We start from the raw sequence: 20,217 nt of genomic DNA, 5'->3' as shown, positions 1-20,217 counted from the left end.
AACATTGGCGTCGAGGAGTTGAAAACTGCCACTTACACAAGACTGCATGCAGCTTTATTCCTAACTGCCGAAACTTGGAGAAGCCACCCAGGTCTCCTGCAGCGGGTCACTGAATGAATGAACCTGACAAACCCAGACAATAGAATGCCATGCCTTCTGTGCTAACGAGATGGGCTGTCGAGTCACGAAGACAAGAAGGGGTGACCTTAATCAAGATTGCCAAGTGAAAAACATCTGAGCGAAAAGACTAGATTGTATGAGTCCAACTCTAACAGTCCAGTGAAGCGAATTTTGCAGATATTCAGATCACTGGTTGTCGAGTGTAAGGAGAAGTTTTAGGATCGGTCGTGAAAATATTCTGAAACTAGAATGATGGATACAAGGGATGATACATTTTTCCAGACTGATAGAATGCTCAATGCCAAAGTCAATCCTAAATAAACAATGAACTTTGGGTGATTCTGAGGGGTCAATTCAATTTGGTCTACACTGATGGGAAGAAAAGTATTTGGAATAAATGTTCAATACAAAGTCAATCCTAAATGAACAATGAATTTTGGGTGACTCTGAGGTGTCAATTCAATTTGGTGTACACTGACAGGAAAGAAAGTTTCTAAAGATAGAAAATCTGTACCTTCCTCTCAGGTTTGCTGTGAACCTAAAATTGAAGTCTCAGGCGCCCGAGCAATATTATAGTAGGTAAGACATTTGCCTTGCCTGCAGCTGACCCAAGTTCTATCCTCCGCACCCCATACAACCCCCCCAACCAATCCTCACAAGCAGTGACCCTGCCCCCGCAGCGAACAGATAGGAGTAAGGCCTGAGCACCCAGGTATGGCCCCCAAACAAGATCAAACAAGCCGGTTTTTAAAAGACAGCACAGGTGGCACCAGAGTGAGTATAGGGGTTATGGCTATTGGTCTTGTATGGCTGACACCATAAATTCAATCCTGAATATGGTCCCCTGAGTACCACCGGGTGTGACTCAAATCTTTTTCAAAAGCCCAAGAGGGAAAATTTGATGACACAGATTTTTTTATATTTATTTAGCTTTCCAATTATGCACAATTTGAAATAGCTTTATAATTTTACAGTTCTGCAATTACAAATAATTTCAACATACATAATGCTCTCAATGCTATTTTAAACACTTTAATTGGCTAGTGTCACAGATAACTACAGTTACCAATTAGTGTTCGGCTGAGTACATTTTAATTGTAATTTATTAATCTTTATAAGTACAAGAGAATTGCCAATAAATATAAGAAACTCCAAGGGTTTTCAAAAATGCAGAAAAACGTATTAGAGAAGATATAAGCCTAAATAAGTTAGTTGTCTAATTACATTTTAAGAGATCTATAACGCATTTGAGAATTCCTTATTTTTAGTTATATCACTGCAAGGTCACATAGCATATATTTTTGCACATGCTGAAGATTCCTTTTCTGAAACTGACCATCTTTAACTGATTTATGGAGAGCAGAAACTACTCATCCACTTTAGTTGCTTATCAAATGACTCAATAAAAATGATAAAAAGTTGAAAATATAATTTTGAGAGTTACCACTGCTAATTCCAAATAATCTCTCCACTTCCACTGAGTACAATCAAAGGCTGACATTCATTTTAATTAGTCTCTTATACCTGCCCAAACTTCCACCATGTACCAGACTAATATTGAGTCTAATATTAATCAAAATGCATTATCACAGCCTTTTTCTAACAATACCTTTTCCTTCTATTCATTTATATTCATGCATGTGATACTCTTCTACACTGTCACAGTGGGATTAGATTCAGTATCTATGCTTCATTTGCATTCACTACTATCACTGAAAGCATCCAAAGACAATTCCTTAAAAAAACAAGTCATGAAATTATATGCCAATAAATTTTGGTGTATTACTAAAGTAAATTTCCTCATCTGAACCTATCTCAAAAAATCAGGACATTTTCATAACAGCTGGTTCTAAAATGTTTTAATTCTAGTTTTCCACTAGAAAGTATAAAAGCAACAATTTGTGCCCTTTTAAAGACATTAATGTACTAAGCATTTTATGCTTTTTCCAAATTTATCTTCTCACAGGTTAAGTTCCATTACATTGAATTCTCTTAGATAGCTAAAATGGTGGTTATTGCAAATTCATTTTTAGAAACTGGGCCAAAGCGATAGTACAGTGGGTAAGGCATTTACCTTGCATGCAGCCAATCTGGGTTTGATCCCCAGCATCCCATACACTTCCCAGAATCTGCCGGTAGTTATCCCTTAGTGTAAAGCTAGGAGTAAGATCTGAGGATCACATGGTGTGGCCAAAAACCATGTACATCTATATGAATATACATGAATATATATTCATGTTTATAAATGTACTGTACATCTCTTACAACAATTTATTACAAAGATGGTAAGCTTCAAGAAATGGAAACAGTATTTGAGAGCTTAGTAAAAAGTGATACATATACATCAAAAAGAGTCACTATACGGTACTCTTTTGAAATTACCTATGTAAAATTATAGAACTATTAAGAAATAATTTCTCAATATGGTAATAAAGCACTTTCTTTCTCTACTAGTTTATTCTTTTTAAGTAAATTACTATTATGCTGACTATAGAAAGATGAAAATATTTCAGATTTTAAAAAACACAGCCCTTCTTGATAGGCAGAATTTGTTTTAATGGGATTGTATCTACATATCTTATATTTTCGAGGAGTAACAATTAAAACAAAAAAGTCAATGACTAAGTATTCATGAAGCTGTGTTACAGATTTCAGTAAACAGATACTCCGAAAACCAGAAATAACCCCTCATAAAACTCAAAAAGCCTCCAATTAAATTTCAAAGAGACCAAAGTATTAGTTTATGTTGAATCAAGATTAGGAAAATCTTCATGTTGACATTTTCATGTTCTTAGCTTTGAAATCAAATTATCAGCCTGTAATTAAAAAAAAAATTTCATTGCAATTATAATTTATGCAAAGAATATACTGACATTCTTATTATAAGTCACAGAAAAATAGTGTATATGCTGTTCCTAAAAACATTTCATTAAATATCTTAAAAAGTTTTAACTTTTTAAAATATTAATATTTGAGCTTAAAATTTTTAACTCAGTTTAATAAGCTGTAGTAACGGAATTCTACATTGCATATTAACTGGAAGAATTTTACCATATTACATATTTATTGGTTCTTCAATATGAAAATAAAATTATAGTACTAAAATTTCAGGAAGTTAAATATTGATGAACCTCAAATACGTGTGATGAAAGTCAATTTTAAAAAGCTATATATGCTATTTGATGCCAACTAGGAAATGTAAAACTGGAGACACTGTAATCGGTTACTAGGATAAAGATAGAGAAGGTAAAACAGAGCACAGAGGATTTTTTTTTTCTTTTTGGGTCACACCCGGCGATGCACAGGGGTCACTCCTGGCTCTGCACTAGCTCAGGAATTACCCCTGGCGGTGCTCAGGGGACCATATGGGATGCTGGGAATCGAACCTGGGTTGGCCGCTTGCAAGGCAAACGCCCTACCGACTGTGCTATCACTCCAGCCCCAAGAGCACAGAGGATTTTATATGACACTATAGTGGCAGAAACATATTACTGAACTATTTGTCCAAAGGCACAGAAATTCAACAAAAAAAATTAGCTTAGAGTAAGTCACTAAGAAAACCCAAGAACTTTGGAAGGTCATAACGAAGAGTCATTGCAGTGCATAAATTGTGACAAATGTAACCTGGTATACTGACCACAGGATATTGACAGATGTTGACAGTGTGTGGGGACAGAGGGTACATGAGTATTATACGTTGTTTACTTTTTCTGTGAATTTAAAATTCAAAAATATACAGCCTATTTCTTATTATGACAATTTAGTTTAATTCTTTGAGGGGCAAGAGATGAAAGTTCTGAAGAAGGTTGGGGGAAAAAATACATACACTTATACATACCTAAAGCCTATTAAAAAGTTGGGAGTACACGTAATTTCACATGCTTTTCTCAATCATTTTTTATAACTGGAATATTACATAAGAGAATTTTTGTTTATTTGTTTTGGGACCACACCCAGCAGTGCTCAGAGCTTACTCCTGGGTCTGTGCTCAGGAATCACTCTTAATGATGCTTTGAGGACCCTCAGAGTTGCCAGGTCAGCTGTGTGAGAGATAAGTGCCTTACATTCTATCTCTCTGGACCACATAAGAGATTTTTAAATAAACTATTATCTTTACCCTTATTTTTTTTAAAAAAAAAGGCCAAAATATACCAAGTCCTAGACCAAGAAATTTCCATTCACAAAAATTTAAGAGTTCAGATTCTCAGATTAAAGAATTTTCTACCAGCTCTCACACCTTTGTTCATTTTTTTCCACTAAAATTCATGTTAAGGAAATAGTTAAAAGCATTACAAAAATGATTTTCCCCCACTGGGGGGAATACTATGTTTTGTCTCAATTTTGTTGTTTAATTTAATTATTATAATTTACAACAATGCTAAATTTTATGGTAGCAATACACAAAGTTACTGACTCCACCTTCACTAGAATATCCTAGAACTGTCCCTAAGTCTTCACCTCTAGTCTGCCTGAAAATCAGACATAGTAGTAAGAAAAATATCCATTTTGTAACAGAGTAATTTTTTCAAAAACATTATCAGCCACCCCAATTCTTAAATTTCAAACACAGTGACCAGAAAGATAGATCAACAGTCTACTCCATTCAGTAGAACTGGATTCAATCTCTGGAACTGACTGCATGGTACCCTAATCCCTGGCAGGAGTAGCCACTGACCACCCCCAGCCTGAAGTGCTTCCTGAGCATAAAGCCAAGTACTGAGCGCACCAGGTATGGCCCAAAACACACACACCCAAAAAAAAATTTTTTTAATGCAATAAATGATCAAGACTACAAGAGTTGTAAATTCCTTTTGTTGACATAAAAAAAGTGTACAATAAAAAGGACAAATATTTTAGTGATTTTTTTTTTAATGCTCATGGTACAAAGTAACACTTACCGTAATAAACCAGTAGGAGTTCACTCTGTAGACCAGTCTTGATAAGAAATTAAGCTGATCTACTGGGGCCAGAACATGAAGGTGCAAGTGGTAAATTGAACAGAATGGCGACATGTGGAAGCCCATTCTATAACACAAGAGACCATTAAAAAATCAGTCATACAAAAATTATAAGCTATTTTTCAGATCAAAACACATGAATATTAAAGATATTAAATCAGATTAAAATAGATATTACCACCCAAATCTTTACAACTGGTTTTCTTTATATACTTCAAAGTACTTACCTAATTCCTATTCTTTCCAATTAAAGAGTTCACAGTAAGTTATTCTCTTCATTAAAAGTGACATATTATGCCTCAGAGTAACACAGGTTCTGAGTTGACATACCTACTTCAGTCTTTATCATAATGGTTTTTAGTTCTTGTTAGATATGATCCTGCAATGAATTTATTTTTAACAGATAGTGGATAGGGGCTAGAGAGAAAATGCAAGCGTTAAGGTACATGCCATACATGTGGTTTGACACCTTTGCAACATGGTACTCCAGAGCAACAGCAGACACCGCCCTGAGACCCTGCAAGGAAGACAACTGGGCACACACATAAATACACACACACATCCTGTACACAGAGATCCTGCAAGGTAGACAAATGGGGGGAAAAGGGGGACACATACACACAAACACACGTTGATCTGGATTCTAACACACACACAAACACACAGACCCTGTGTACATGTGTACACGGAGATCCTGCAAGAAGACTAATAGGGGAGACACATACACACACACATTGATCTGGACTCTAACACACACACACACACACACACACACACACACACACACACACACACACACACACACACACATTGACTGAATTGACTGAGCTGGACACAAACACATGATGAATCGACTGATCTGCGCATGCACGCACACACGTTGAATTGACCTCTAATTCCAAAGTGCCACTAGATGGCAGACTTTCTCTTTTAATAAAGCACTCATTTTTCTCAGTAAACTATTTTAGCACAGATTTAATCATTTTTAAAATGTTTATCACGTAACATTATGTTAAAAATAAAAACTGATAATAATTTATATTTTATTTATTAAAATTCATAAGGACATCTAATTAAATGGAAGAAAAAGTTAGTATGATTTAACCTCTTGAAAACTAGTTCACAAAACTTTTTTGTAAGTATAATGATGTTGAGTAGATCAAGACAGATGTACCCAGAAATTTTTTCTGTACAAGCTGTAAGTGTATGACAACACTGGAAGAAGCACAGAAGAAATGCCACGTTGCATGATCTGGTGAAACTGAAAAATGCAGTCAAATTTATAGCACACTATGAAAAGCTCCCGTCACTACTTAGAAATGGAGACTAAGCCTTCATTCTGTAGACAGGGATTCATACAATATAGAATCAAGTAAACAAAATCTAGAAGCAATTTCACAGTTCACTCAACCATTTGATTCTCCTATTAAACACATCTAGGACTAGGACTAGGACTAGGACGGAGAAAGGAATGTACTGCGTTTGGCCAAAGATCTCAAATACCATCTATTCCTTGTTATCACCATCTACGATTAGTGCTTAACAATTTTCAGAGAATTTTCACACTTATTTGAACTTCCAAGCATACGTAACAGATATTGTCTAGGAAAGGTTAAATAACTTGTCTAAAGTTATTCAGATAATAAACAAGATACAAGAGAGAACACTAGGATTCAGAAGTGTTATAAGTCATTTCTACTAACATTGTTCTGGTACTGTCTTGGTCACACAAGTTAAATAAATATTCTTTTAAAAAGGAATTTCAGTTCAACTAAAAATTGCAAACTGAACACTGTTTTCTTTTTTTCTAAATTTTTTTAATTAATTTTACTGAATCACCGTGAGATAGTTACAAACTTTCATGTTTGGGTTACAATCTCAAAATGATCAAACACCCATCCCTCCACTAGTGCACATTCCCCACCAACAATATCCCTGGTATACCCCCCCACCTTTCCCACCCTCCTCCTGCTTCTATGGCAGACAATATTCCCCATACTCTCTTTCTACTTTGGGGCATTATGGCTTGCAACACAGACACTGAGAGGTCATCATGTTTGGTCCATTATCTACTTTCAGCATGCATCTCCCATCCCAACTGGTTCCTCCAGCTATCATTTTCTTAATGACCCCTTCTCTATTCCATCTGCCTTCTCCCCTCCGCTCATGAAGCAATCTTTCAGCTATGGGGCAATCCCCTTGGCCTTTTTATCTACTGACCTTGGGTGTCAGCCTCATATGATGCAGAACACTGTTTTCACTCACACTTTTTTGAATGTCTGAGTTCAATTCAATAGGCAGCAAAAATCAAGTGAACTTAATATAGAAGTCTAAAAATGCATTTTTTTAATCACATAAAATAAATTTTTCTAAAGAAATTCAATTTAATACAGAATTTTATAAGACTTCACATATTGAAGAAAGAAAAATGGATTTGGAACTATTTACCTATAGTCACTCCTTGAACAAACTTGTGTATCCTATCTATGATTGGTGATTATTATAAGATCATGAAATATGAGGAAAAAGTTGTATTATATTTATATTACCAATAATCTATATTCTCACTTTCAGAAAGTCTGCTTTTCAACCATGAACTATTCTACCACTGCTTCCATTCTACATTAAAATAAAAATCTATCAGAAGAATCAAGAATGCTGGTTTCCACCTGGAAGTATCCATACCTACCTCACATTGTTGAAGTCAGTGAAGTCATTCTTTTCAAGAATAGCTTTTCCAGCACTTACCATGCTTTCAACTATAAAACAGGAAAGAAAGTATATTACACTATAGAAGATACTGAGTAAGAGTCAAGAACCTTGAGTCTCAGTCCTATATCTACCACTGCCTAGCTCACTCTTTAAGCAGTCTCAAATTTTTTGTGTACTGATTTTGCAATTCTCCATCTTACTGTATAGGTTTATTATTTATAGAAGTGTTTTGATGGCTTCTCTAGGTTTTCAATGTTATCTTATCTGAAAATAGGGATAATTTGTCTTCTTCATTTCCAATCTAGATCCCTCTGATGTCACTTTCTTGTATGGCTGCTACTGCTAAAACTTCCAAAACTATGTTGAATAATAGTGGTGACTGTGGACCTTCTTGCCTATGCCTGATCTCAAGGGAAAGGCTTTCAATTTGATACCATCCAGTATGATATTGGCTGTTTGTTGTAGATGGCCATTACTATCTATTTCATTTTTTGGAGGATTTCATCATGAATGGGTATTGAATCTTGTCAAAAATCTTCTTTCTGTAACAAATGACATGATCATACAGCTCTTATCTTTCTTTTTGTTAATATGGTATATTACACTAATTGATTTGCAAATATTGAACCATTCTTGTATCCCTGGATTAGGGATAATAACTTTTTTAATTATGTGTTTAGTCAGAGCAGGAGGGATAGCAAAGCGGTTGGGCATTCGCCTTTCACGAGGCCGACCCGAGTTCGATTCCTCCGCCTCTCTCAGAGAGCCCAGCAAGCTACCAAGAGTATGAAGCCCTCGAGGCAGAGCCTGGCAAGCTACCCATGCGTACTGGATATGCCAAAAACAGCAAAAATAAATCTCTCAATGAGAGACATTACTGGTGCCCGCTTGAACAAATCGATGAGCAACGGGATGACAATGACAGTGACAGTGTTTAGTCAAATGTTGCCCTCTAGGTACTGCTTCAGCTGCATTCTACAAATTCTGACATGCTACTGAATTTTGTTACTTATCAATTAATTCAATATTACTGAATTACTTAGAAAGTCCTTTTAAAGAATGCTGTTTGGACCCTCTGCGGCGCTTAAAGACTTTGACTCCAAAGATGTAACACATTCGGGCATCCAGCGCAGCACCTGAGAGCAATGCATTGGGACACCAAACTGGGCTACAACTCGGTGCTGCTGGGGGTGGATTTTTTTTCCCCCCCCACCCTGTCTTCCTGCATGGAAAGCGGCGGGCTGGCGGCACCATGTGGCAGGCGCCATCTTCTGATTCCAGACCCACAGGTATTCGGTTTTTACTTTTGGGGCTCCCAGGAACTCATGGGAAGGGGGCGTAACCGGCACGCCCTCGGCCCAGATAAACCCGGAGCTGCTGAGCGCGAATCGGACCCTCTGCGCCTAAAGACTTTGAATTCAGAGACTTCTTACAGCAATGCACTGGGACTGTGAGCTGGGCTATGTAATTTCTGGCAGAATTCTCCCTGGACTTTATACAGAAACCCAAAACCGCGCGGACGCGGCAGCGTCCGCGCGACTTAACATTTATAATTGTCAGCAATGTGAATTGGTTCCATTTGAACAGGTCTGACTTGGGGGGAAACTCCAAATAATAACAGTAAGTTTTTGTTGAAAATATTGAAGGTTTTTAATGTAGCAGCCACCTCTGGACTGTGAACTAAGCAAAAGCCCCACGCTGGCCGACGTGGCGTGGCGTACACCATACTATGAGGCGCAGGAAGGGGGATGAGGGGAAAAAAGAAAAAAAAAAAAGGGAAAAGGAAAAAGAGAAAAAAAAAAGAGAGAGAGAGAGAGAGTTATGTCAACTATAGTGAGTTTTGTGTTGAATTATGGAATGTAATCAAGGTAAAGAAAAAACGAAGTGAAATTCATTAGTTATACAGTAGGGGGTAGGGGGTGGGGGCGGGGGGTATACTGGGGTTTCTGGTGGTGGAATATGGGCACTGGTGAAGGGATGGGTGTTTGAATATTGTATAACTGACATATAAACCTGAGAACTTTGTAACTTTCCACATGGTGATTTAATAAAAATTTAAAAAAAAAAAAAAAAGAATGCTGTTTGATTTTTAAATATTTGGGGCTTTTCAAGATTTCATTATTTTTCTAATCTAATTCCAGTGAATATATTTAGTGAATATATCTAGGACATCAGTGAATATATTTAGTAATATTTTGATCATCTGAAATAGTCATATTTTATTGTCCAGAAAATTGAGCATCTTGATGGTAAACCTTGTGCTGCTTAAAGAGTGTATCCTAGGGTCAGGGATGAAAGAGTTGGACCATGTGCCTGTTATGCTAAAACACCTGGGCTTGACCTGAGGACTTCAAAGCATCCAAAGCTCTGCTAGGTGTAGCCTGAGTGGCAACTAGCATTGTTGGGCAGACACACATTTTTTATTCCATGGTTATGAGGAATTTGATTAATATTAGAGTCAAAGCATTTAATATCTCTTCTGTATGCTTATTTCCCTAATTGCATAGAACATATAAAATCATTAACTACAAGAATTTATACACTTTTATTATGGAAATATTTTCAAATACACAAAACCAAAAAGAATAGTGCAGTAAAATACCAAATATCTACATGCTGCCTCAAAATTAGTAATTTAAAGATCTTGGGTTTTTATCAGGTTCTAGTTGAAAAATTCCCACAGCTTTGGTCAGGGCAGCAGGGAAAACTTCAGGTTTGCTGTCTACACTTCGGTGTGGGGAAAATGAAACCAGCACAGTCCAGGACTTCTGACCTTATGCCCTCCCCTCTTCAGTCCAAGGGACACTGACTGAAGTCCCAGAGCATAAAATTATACTGCAAGAACCGTGGGATGGGGGAAGGGTGGGTTACCTTCTACCTCTTTTCAATGAAATTACTTATTAAGTAAAAAAATTATATACTTTTTAATTTTGCAGAAATGAGGGTACCTTACACATGCAAGGCAAGTGTTCTACTGCTGAGCTGTATCTCCTACCAAATAACTTTTCACAAGAAAGAAAGAACACTCAGCAAAAACTAATAAAAGAAGCATAAACACATTTTTTCCTCAAGGTTAAATGGTATAAAAGAAACAAATTACAACTAATGTGGTTACTGTCTGATAATAAATATTCCAAGAACACTGGCCTTATCTGCTGAAATGATTGTGAAAAGTACTGCAGAACTTCAGGTGACCAAGAAACTTTACAAATCCAGAAAGAAAATGTCATTTCACAGAAGAGATTACATATCAAAGTTTTCCATTATAAAACTTTCTTAGTTGCTTTCCTAGAATCTGATTCTAATTATCTAACACATAATATGCCTTAAAGTATTGATGAAATTAATCCTAGACCTTGGTTTTAGAAAAGGCTATCGGAGATTTGAACTGAACAGTCTTAATAAATGATAGCTGACAAGTCACAGAAGTCATGAGTAAGAAAATAATCCCATTAATACTGCAAGAGACAAGATTTAGAATCTCTTTTCAGAGGCTAACAATTCACATCACTTAATAAATTACATATTTAAATTTTGATGTTAATTTATCCACATAAGGAACTATAAGGTAGATACCAATCTAGTCTCACTTTCAGGCAATATAAACTCACAGATCATATTATAATTTGTAATTTTTCATAGTACCTTTCATTTTCTGAGTCAAGAAAAATATTTAAAAGGTCATAGTAATGCATTATCATTTAGATATTTTAAAGAGCTAGGGATGTAGCTCGGAAGCAGAGTGCTTGCCTTGCATGTAAGGCCCTTGGTTTATTCCCCAGAACTGAAAGAAAATAAGTGCAAAATTTAAAGATGAAAATGTCCTGGATTTGCTTTAAATTCACTGTGGAAGAAGTATGTGAAAAATAAAATCAGCTGCTGGGGCTGGAACGTTAGCACATCAGGTAGGGCGTTTGCCTTGCACGCGGCCGACCCGGGTTTGAATCCCAGCATCCCAGATGGTCCCCTGAGCACCACCAGGAGTAATTCCTGAGTGCATTAGCCAGGAGTAACCCCTGTGTATCTCGGGGTGTGACCCAAAAAGCAAAAAAAAAAAAAAAAAACCAGCAATGGCTTTATCAATGTTGAGGTTGGGTGATAAATACATAAAGATCATACTTCTCTTTATACATAATATGAAAATTTTCACAATAAAGGCATCATTTGAAAATATATCGATTCACTATTGATCTACCCAAAATATTGTAAAACTTCTCAAGTACAGCATTTCATAATGAAAGATTTTAAAAAGTCATAATGCTTTTTCATAATACTCAACTAGATTATTTTTAATCATCACTGCCATAATTGTTGCCAATTCCAAATACCATACCATGAAGAATTACGCCATCATCTTACCCAGTTCTATATCATTTCTGTTTAGATCTTTGCAGTTTCTAATATGCTGCTTTGGCACTACAAGATAATGATGAGGTGCTGCTGGCTTGATATCTCTAAAGCAAACAAGATTTTCATTCTAAGAAACAAAAACATAACATTTGTTAGTCAGCAAATGATTTTCTTAATTTTCTGATGCTGTTAGGGCACTATAAGTCTAGGTCTTACAGAAAACGGAAGTTACATTTACAATTAAGCCCTCTGGTCAATTATGTGATGCATTAAGTCCAAAAAGCTTTAAGTTCGTTCATGAATTGTTTATTTATTCCAGAAAGTAAAAACACTTCCATAAAGCCAACTTCAAAAAAAATTACAAATGAAATTTATGAAAAACTTTATTATTGAGCCAGGGAGATAGTAAGTGGCTAGAGCTTTTGCCAGGCATACCACTAAGCAGGCCTTGATTCTCCAAAGCACATATGATCTCACGCACCCCCCCCCCAAGCATTTCCAGGAATGATCCCTGACCTCAGGAGCCAGGAGTAAGCCCTGAGCATAGCCAGGTGTAGCTCAAACACAAAAAAGATCATCTTACTCCAAAGATACACTCATTAAATATATGAAATGGCGTATGTACCAGGTTATACTTTGCAGCACAATTTATGATAGAAAAAAAATAAAACTCAACTAGGAGACTGAATTATTCAAACACATATAATGAAGAGTTACGTAGCAATAAGAAGAAATGAACATATTTATATACTTATGAAATAATTAATTAAATATATGCCTACACCTTTTTTAAAGCAAGGAGAAGAGTGATCTGGCTATCTTTTATGTAAGAAGAGGGAATACAAAGCTAAGGAAGTGGGTCAAAGAGATGGAGCACATGCTTTGCATGCATGGGATCAGTTTCAGTCTAAGTACTGCTAGGAATGAGCCTCCTCCGCCCACCCCCACAAATGGGGGAATATAAACATAGATATATACACACATATTTACTTGTAATGGTAGGATAAACCAAGAATATTTTTCAAAGTCTCTTGCAAAGGAAGAAAATAGGGTAGAGATGAGAAGAGAATAGATGCTAGCCCTCTCTGAATCTACTCTGTTTCAAAAGTTTTACTTTAAAAATGTGAATATTTAATACCCATTTCTGGACTTGGAAAAATAGTCCCTAAAACTCAAAACCAAAGAGAAACAAAAGATTCTAAACATATGTTATGTTCATAGCATAATTAAAGAAAATATTTCAAATGACCTAAGAATACATAATTCTAACTACCTATCACTAAAGACACCCATTGAAAGATAATCTTTTATTTCCTGCTTTCAAATCAGATTGCAGGCAAGATTCTGAAATGTGGGACATGTTAGATATATTCATCTTTGAATTTAAAGTTAATAAAATATAGTTAAGCTTACAAAACTATATAATTAAAAAAACATGTTTGAACAGATAAAACCACTGTACCTTTAAAAGAAATTATGCATCACTATGATTTTCAGATACTTTTCTGGCAAGACAAAATCCATGATCTCTCAACTGCTTTGCAAAATACCTTCTTAAAGCTAAAATTATAGCTTTCTTTGATTAGAAGTGTTTTTCCAAACCTTTTCTTCCTATCACTTTCCTAAGAAGTATTTCTCTTCTTTTTTTCCTAATTTTCTTATGCCCACCCTCATACTAACTCTTTTTATGATTTCTATATTAGACCTTAAAAAAGACAGATTTTTTAAAATTTATATCTTTAAGACTGTATAATCAGCACTGTGATTGCAGTTACAGGATAAAGATTACCTCTGAAACCTTCTGACCTTCCTCTTCCTCTTGCTATACTGTTTTATGTACTTAAATGTCAAAATCTAACCACCATACTGTTTTCTAATAAACAGCCTCTTTTGATATTGAGGTAATACTGGCTTATAACATAAGTTTCCGGCAAATGGCTTTATATAATTGAATAGCTTCATATACATCATTATCACCACCAAAACTCTAACTTCCATTCACCACCATACAATTGAGCCCCTTAACCTTTTTACTTCCTATCCCAGCCATTCTCTTTGCCCCAGATAGGATTTAGACTTGCCACTTAGATTACTTAATATTCAGGTGCTTTGAAAAGCCTAAACTATCTATCAGTTCTGTAATTTCCAGCTGGCACACATGGTCACTCTAAGACTATATGGTTTCTTTTTGTTTCATCCAACGTCCAATGTCTAATCACTAGCTTCATGAAAGTAAAAACTGTGTTTGGTTAGCACAGATTGCTGGTGTGTAGAGTATAACTCTGAAGCAGTGTTGTATCTCAACAGGGAGTAGAGAAATATAGGTGCTCTCAGGTTATGGGTGTTACTGGCATTTGTTGCTCAGAAGTTAGGAATATACTGCTAAACTATATACTGTTAAACTTATTGCAAAAAGAGGGAATATCCCTGACCAACAAAACAGAATATAGCCTAAAATGTCAATAGTATTCCCACTGGAAATAGCATTCAAAAATGTTAGGTCACACTGCTTTCGGATCCCATTTTAGGAAGACAGAGTCCCCAAGTCCAAATTCATCTACACTGAATGAAACATTATTCTAGGGCTTGCTCTAAGGTGGAGTGTAAACATCAAATGTTATATAATTACACTAAAAAAAAAAGATTAACCTTTGTGAGTTTTAGTATATCAAATCACTGGAGCTAAGGGAGGGAGGTTGGGGATACACCCAGCAATATCAGGTATCATTCTTGACACCAAATCACCTTTGATTCAATCTGTAAAAGTACCCAACTTTTTGGAGTACAATTAGTTATATAACCATGTATACTTTGTTTATGTTACTATAGTCGCCTTTGTATGTATCCATCTTGCGCTCACTAATTAAAAAATTTTAAATACATCTCATGACTCATTTTCTCTATAAAACTGTTCCCAGGCTCTCTATATATTTTACACTGATTGGTTCATAACAAAGAAAGTCTTGACCTTCAATGAGGAAGAAAGCTATTTCAACCATCTGGGTCCGGAGTGACAGTAGGGTGTTTGCCTTGCTGGCTGATCCAGGTTCAATCCCTGGCATCCCATATGGTCCCCTGAGTACCCCCAAGAGTAGTTCCTGGGTTCAGAGCCAGGAGTAACCCTTGAGCATCACAAGGTGTTATCCAAAAAAAAAAAAAAGAAGAAGAAGCTTGGAACATCTCACCCCATCTGATGGCTATTTTTTGACAGACAAACCTTCCTGCAACTACTAGTATATACTTTCTATTCATTGTATTCAACATTGTTACTGGGGAGAACAAAATTTAAAAGCAGTTTCTGGAAATCTAGAATAGACTAAAACTAAAAACAACTCAGTTTAGCTCTCAATAACCTATTTTATATTTAGTAAAAAGAAAAAACCCAGTTTACACTTGAGTAGCCTATTTTATATTTAGTAAGAGAGGTAGTAAATGAAGAGGCAAAGCTTGGTGGCTTGTGCCTTTACTGACCAGTTCAAAAGAGACAGCCATGAAATTCTTTCCTTTGTCTGCTGCCTTCACTTTCCTTCAGTGTAGACTCTAAAGTCCATTATATCACTTCAGCCACACTGACGTGATACATCCTTACTTTTGGGCCACTGTATTTCACAACATGACCAAACCCAACTGTGGGATTAACACCACTACTCACCCACTCAGAAACTAGGCTCAGCCTGCGAGGAGCTGAGGGTAATCACACAGCTGAGCAGACTTTAAACTCCTCATCCGGAACCGACCCAATACAGCAACCCTTCTGCTTCCCTGACTCTCTCCTGGTTCCAAAGAAACCACTTCAAATTTTTACTTCCAATTATAATTTAATTGGATTAAATTAAATTAATCCTTCCTTCTCCTCCTTCAAATATTCAAATGCCATCTTTAGAGTACAACTTTTCTCTGAGTGTTCTGCATTCCCTTTTCAGATTCTATACTTTTATAGAAATGTGTCCCCTTCCTTCCATCTTTTATTTTTTTCACTACTAAATCATGTATTTTCCTATGTTGTTTATTATTTATTCCCCAAAAAAGAAGGTAACCACCAGGAGGATAGGGATATCTGCATATTTTGATTCTTGCTATATTCTCAAAGCCTTCAATAGTACCTGGGAAATAAAAGGCAATCAACCAAATACCAAGTAGTAAGTGAGCAACTGAGTTTGCTCTTTTCCAGATACAAGTCTATTGCCCTCAGACATTTTAAACCTTTCTCCATTGGTAACTTCCTATCAGGATTTAAACACACCAAAATCTTCTGTTTTAAAGGCTTTCTTAGTCTCCTAACTCCTCCTGAAATTATCACTACCTTTGACACCTCCCTTAGATTGACAAACTTCCTCCTTCAAAAGATGTAATGAACGGTCTTCATTTTACAAGGTTGACCACAATCTCCCACCATCCTCACCACTGCACTGCAATTTATCTGTGCAAGGCCAATGACCATACCTTTGGGGACAAAATCAGATGGGACTGAACTAGGCTTTTCTGTTAGCATGCAGGAGGGCTATGGACTAGACTCGATCAAACCTTGACTTGAGGTTAGAAAAAGCTGATCCTGCCTCTGATATGCTGCCAATCCCCTTATTTCTCAAAATAGTCCTTCCCTTAGCAATCTTGGTTTTCCTACTATCTCTGAGTGTTCTTCATTCCCTTTTCAGGTTCTCTTCCTCTGACATTCCCTCTAACATATATCCCTTCCTCCTTTGATGTTCCTTCCAATGTGTTTTGTACACATTTATTTAGTTTTGTACAGAGTCCCCTTCATTTTGGGGAGAGGGAGGGAGTGGTGAACCACACGCAGCTGTGCTCTGGATCTTTTTCTGACTGTACACACAGGGGTTACCCGAGCTGTGCTCAAGGACCATATGTGGCACTATTAGTTTGAACTGGGTGAGTGGGATGCAAGACAAGATCTATACTTTCTCTTCAGCCCAAATAACCATTTCATTTATCATTACATGTATTTCCCAGGTAATCCCACCAACTCCCTCTTTTTCAGTTTCCATACTTAAACTGGAAGTTCTTATAATTTGGGATAGAGATACAGACCTCTCCAAAGTGCCAGACTATGTAAGCATTTATAATGGACTTCTCTACTCAGTGCCTCCCATTCATCTCAAACTCTTGACTCTAATGCTGAACTCATCACTTGATACTCTGCAGCATTTGTTCTTCCATATTCATACCTTAATGAAACAGTACCACCACTACTATATTACCTTTGCCAGACATCTGGAAATTATTCCTGATTTCACCATCGTCTTTCTCACATCCCCTTTATCCTTAATTAGGGAATCTCAACTTAAGCACTACTCACTCTGGGAGATCATATTTTTGTGTGTGCGGGAGACAACCCTGGACATCAACTTGAACTCTACCCATTAGATGCCCTCAATCCTCATTTCTCCTTCACAAGCAAAAGTGTCTCACACTTTGTCAAAAGTTTCCTGAGTGTAGAGACTAGAATTTCTCCAATGACAGTCACTGATCTGAATCCACTGACAAGTCCTGCCAATTTCATGTCCCAAATATCCTTTGATTCATTTTCTTCATTCCCATCACAATTTGTATTTCAAGCCATCCTCATCAAGTATTACTTCAACAGCCTCCTGACAGGTCTTCAAGCCACCAGAACTGGTCCTCTCCAAATCACTCTTCACGGTGGTGCTGGAATCAGATAAACTCTTCAGCCCCCATCCACGCAACAGGGCAGTGGAAACTGTAGCGATTCCTTTCATGGTTCACAAAAAAGACAAAACTAATTTAAACTGCAGTATCTTTACTTCACCGGCTCCTTTGTTTACCTCTCCAGCCCCATCCTTCACTACTCTCATCCCCTCATTTTCTATGCTCCTGGTAAGCTGCATTTGTTAGTGCTTGTATGACACAAGAATCCTGGCGGTTCTCTCTGCCTGCCACATTCTTCTCTCCTCCTCCTCACTTGGTCAACTCCTAGTTAGTCATCTTCGTGGTTCCCTTGCTCTGGCAAGCCTTCCTTCAACTCTGGGTTAGGAGACCCACCCACTAACCCACCCACTCCAGGCCGGTAAAACCACCTCTCCCTGCCATTGGGCGCTGTCATCAGCTGCGGACCCAATCATTCATTCACTCCTCTTATTTCTAAGATCTGGACATCCCAGCATTGGGTCTTCCCGTTCATCTCTGAATCTCACGGCGTTGGAAAGAACTAAACTGATACTGAACAAATGAGTGCACAAGAAAATTAAAAAAAAAAAAAAAAAAAGAATCATGAAGCTAATATTTTTTTTCTCCAAAGGAGTTTTTAAGCCTGTTTTAAAACACCTGGTGGGGCGGGGCTGAGACCGGTCACAGAGCTGAGCCCGTGCATTGCATGCGAGGGAGCCCAGGTCTGATCCCTGCCAAGCCCCCTCGGAGTCCTCTGCGCCCCACCAGGAGCAACACCAGCACACGGCCGGGCACTCTGGGGTGTGGCTCCGAACACCCGCCTCCCGCCAGATCAGAAAATAAAAACAAAATAGATAACATGTCCGGGCCGAGTCTCGGCGTTGGGAAAAACCAAGCCCACTGCTGAGTGGTCTCCTGTGCACGCCTGCATGGAAATCAGAGGCGGCGCCTTCGCCGGCAGACCCTCCCCTCCCGGCCTGCCTTCCGTCTCGGGGGAAACAGGCTTCTCTCCCGAGGACCCCAACCGACCGGCCCTTCAATAAATAAAACCAGAGGCCAAGAAGGCGACTCTCCGCCCAGTGCCAAGGCACCTGCAGTGAAAGGCGCCGAGTAGCTGGACTTTTCCTACACGGTCTCCCCGCCCGGTCGAGCCAACAACACCCGCCCCGAGAGACGGCCCGGGCCGGGGGCTCCCGGTCGCCGCCCACCTCACAGTACAGGAGTTCGGTGCTCGAGTCCTTCTGCCCCGCGATTCGGCAGAATATGCAGTTGTCCTGGGCCGAGGCGGCCGCGGCGGCGCTCTCGCCGCCTTTCACGTCCGCCTTGTGCTTAGTAACACCGTCCAGTTGCTCGCCGCGGGGCGACCCGCCGTCTCCCATCGCGGCCACAGCCCGGCTACCGCTGGCCGGGAGCCGGGGGTGTTTTTTTCCCTCTCCAGGACTCGGCCAGCGCCAAGGTCAGCTTCCTGCACCTCCTCTGTTCTTCCTGGAGGCGTCGCCCCTCGCCGGGCGCTGGGCCGAGCCGGGACTCGGGGACGCCAGCTCCGCCCCGCTCCAGGCTGACGCTAGGGGGAGGCCCAACGCGGTGCAGGGGCCGCAGGGCCAGCCGCGAGCCTCCGCGAGGCGGGCGGCTCCGAATGCGCACGCGCGCACCCGCGCGCGGTGGGAAGGGGGCGGAGCGAGGGGGTGGCTTCGGGCCCGCCCCTACGTGTCTCCACGGTAACGACGCAGGACGCCCGCGGAACGCAGGCGCGCAGTGCGCGTGTCGAGGCGTCATACCTGCGCGCGCGCCCTACCGTCCCTAGCACCCAATCTGTGGGCGAGCTCTTGCATCTTTCAGCGATGCTGCGACTGTGTACTTGGCGTTACGCTGCTATGACAAAGGGCTTTTTTTTTTTTAAGACTATCAGCGAGAATTCTAGAGTTCTGTTTTCAACATAAATCATGCTTGATGCTCCGGTATGCGTCTCCAGCCACTCTCAGAATGTGCAGAAGGGAACTTCTTGTATTGACTTTTTCATTGTTAACAACTAGCTACCCAAAGTGGCAGATTTTTTTCTCAGTTTCCTCACGCACAGACGTGGAATCCTGTCGTTTATAGTCAGAAATGTTGTGAAATCTTTGTTAATCCTTAATTATACCTTACCTGGGTTGCTATTATTCTGTCAAAATCAATCCTTAATTATATCCCACCTGGATTGCTATTATAACCTTCCCTCTCCTAAGATCCTGTCAAAACTTAAACTAAAATCGTACCCAAAGAAAAAGTACGGATTCCTTAGTTTTGTACTCGAGATGAACTTTAATTTGATCTCGGCTTTTCACACCTAAAATGTGCCATGTGTTTCACTAATGAAAGAAAGTTTATTTTATTGACCCACTATATAGATGAGGAAAGAAACTTGGAAAAGTTTGCCCAGTATCACACAACTGAT

The 20,217-nt window shown here is 38.7% G+C and overlaps 1 protein-coding gene across 1 annotated transcript; it reads right to left on the bottom strand.

Annotated features, from left to right (window-relative positions):
* Positions 1-1,027: 1,027 nt before the first annotated feature.
* Positions 1,028-19,418, bottom strand: HINT3 (histidine triad nucleotide binding protein 3). Its single transcript, XM_004614014.2, has 5 exons — positions 18,992-19,418; positions 12,150-12,267; positions 7,768-7,837; positions 5,019-5,145; positions 1,028-2,936 (listed from the first exon to the last, which is right to left on the bottom strand). The coding sequence occupies exons 1-5, from the start codon at positions 19,160-19,162 to the stop codon at positions 2,904-2,906; spliced, it is 519 nt and encodes a 172-aa protein (XP_004614071.2). The 5' UTR covers positions 19,163-19,418; the 3' UTR covers positions 1,028-2,903.
* Positions 19,419-20,217: the final 799 nt, after the last annotated feature.

Source organism: Sorex araneus, chromosome 4 (assembly GCF_027595985.1).
Source record: "Sorex araneus isolate mSorAra2 chromosome 4, mSorAra2.pri, whole genome shotgun sequence".
NCBI lineage: Eukaryota > Metazoa > Chordata > Mammalia > Eulipotyphla > Soricidae > Sorex > Sorex araneus.
Note: the sequence above shows the minus strand (reverse complement) of the source record. Positions and strands in the feature narration are given on the sequence as shown.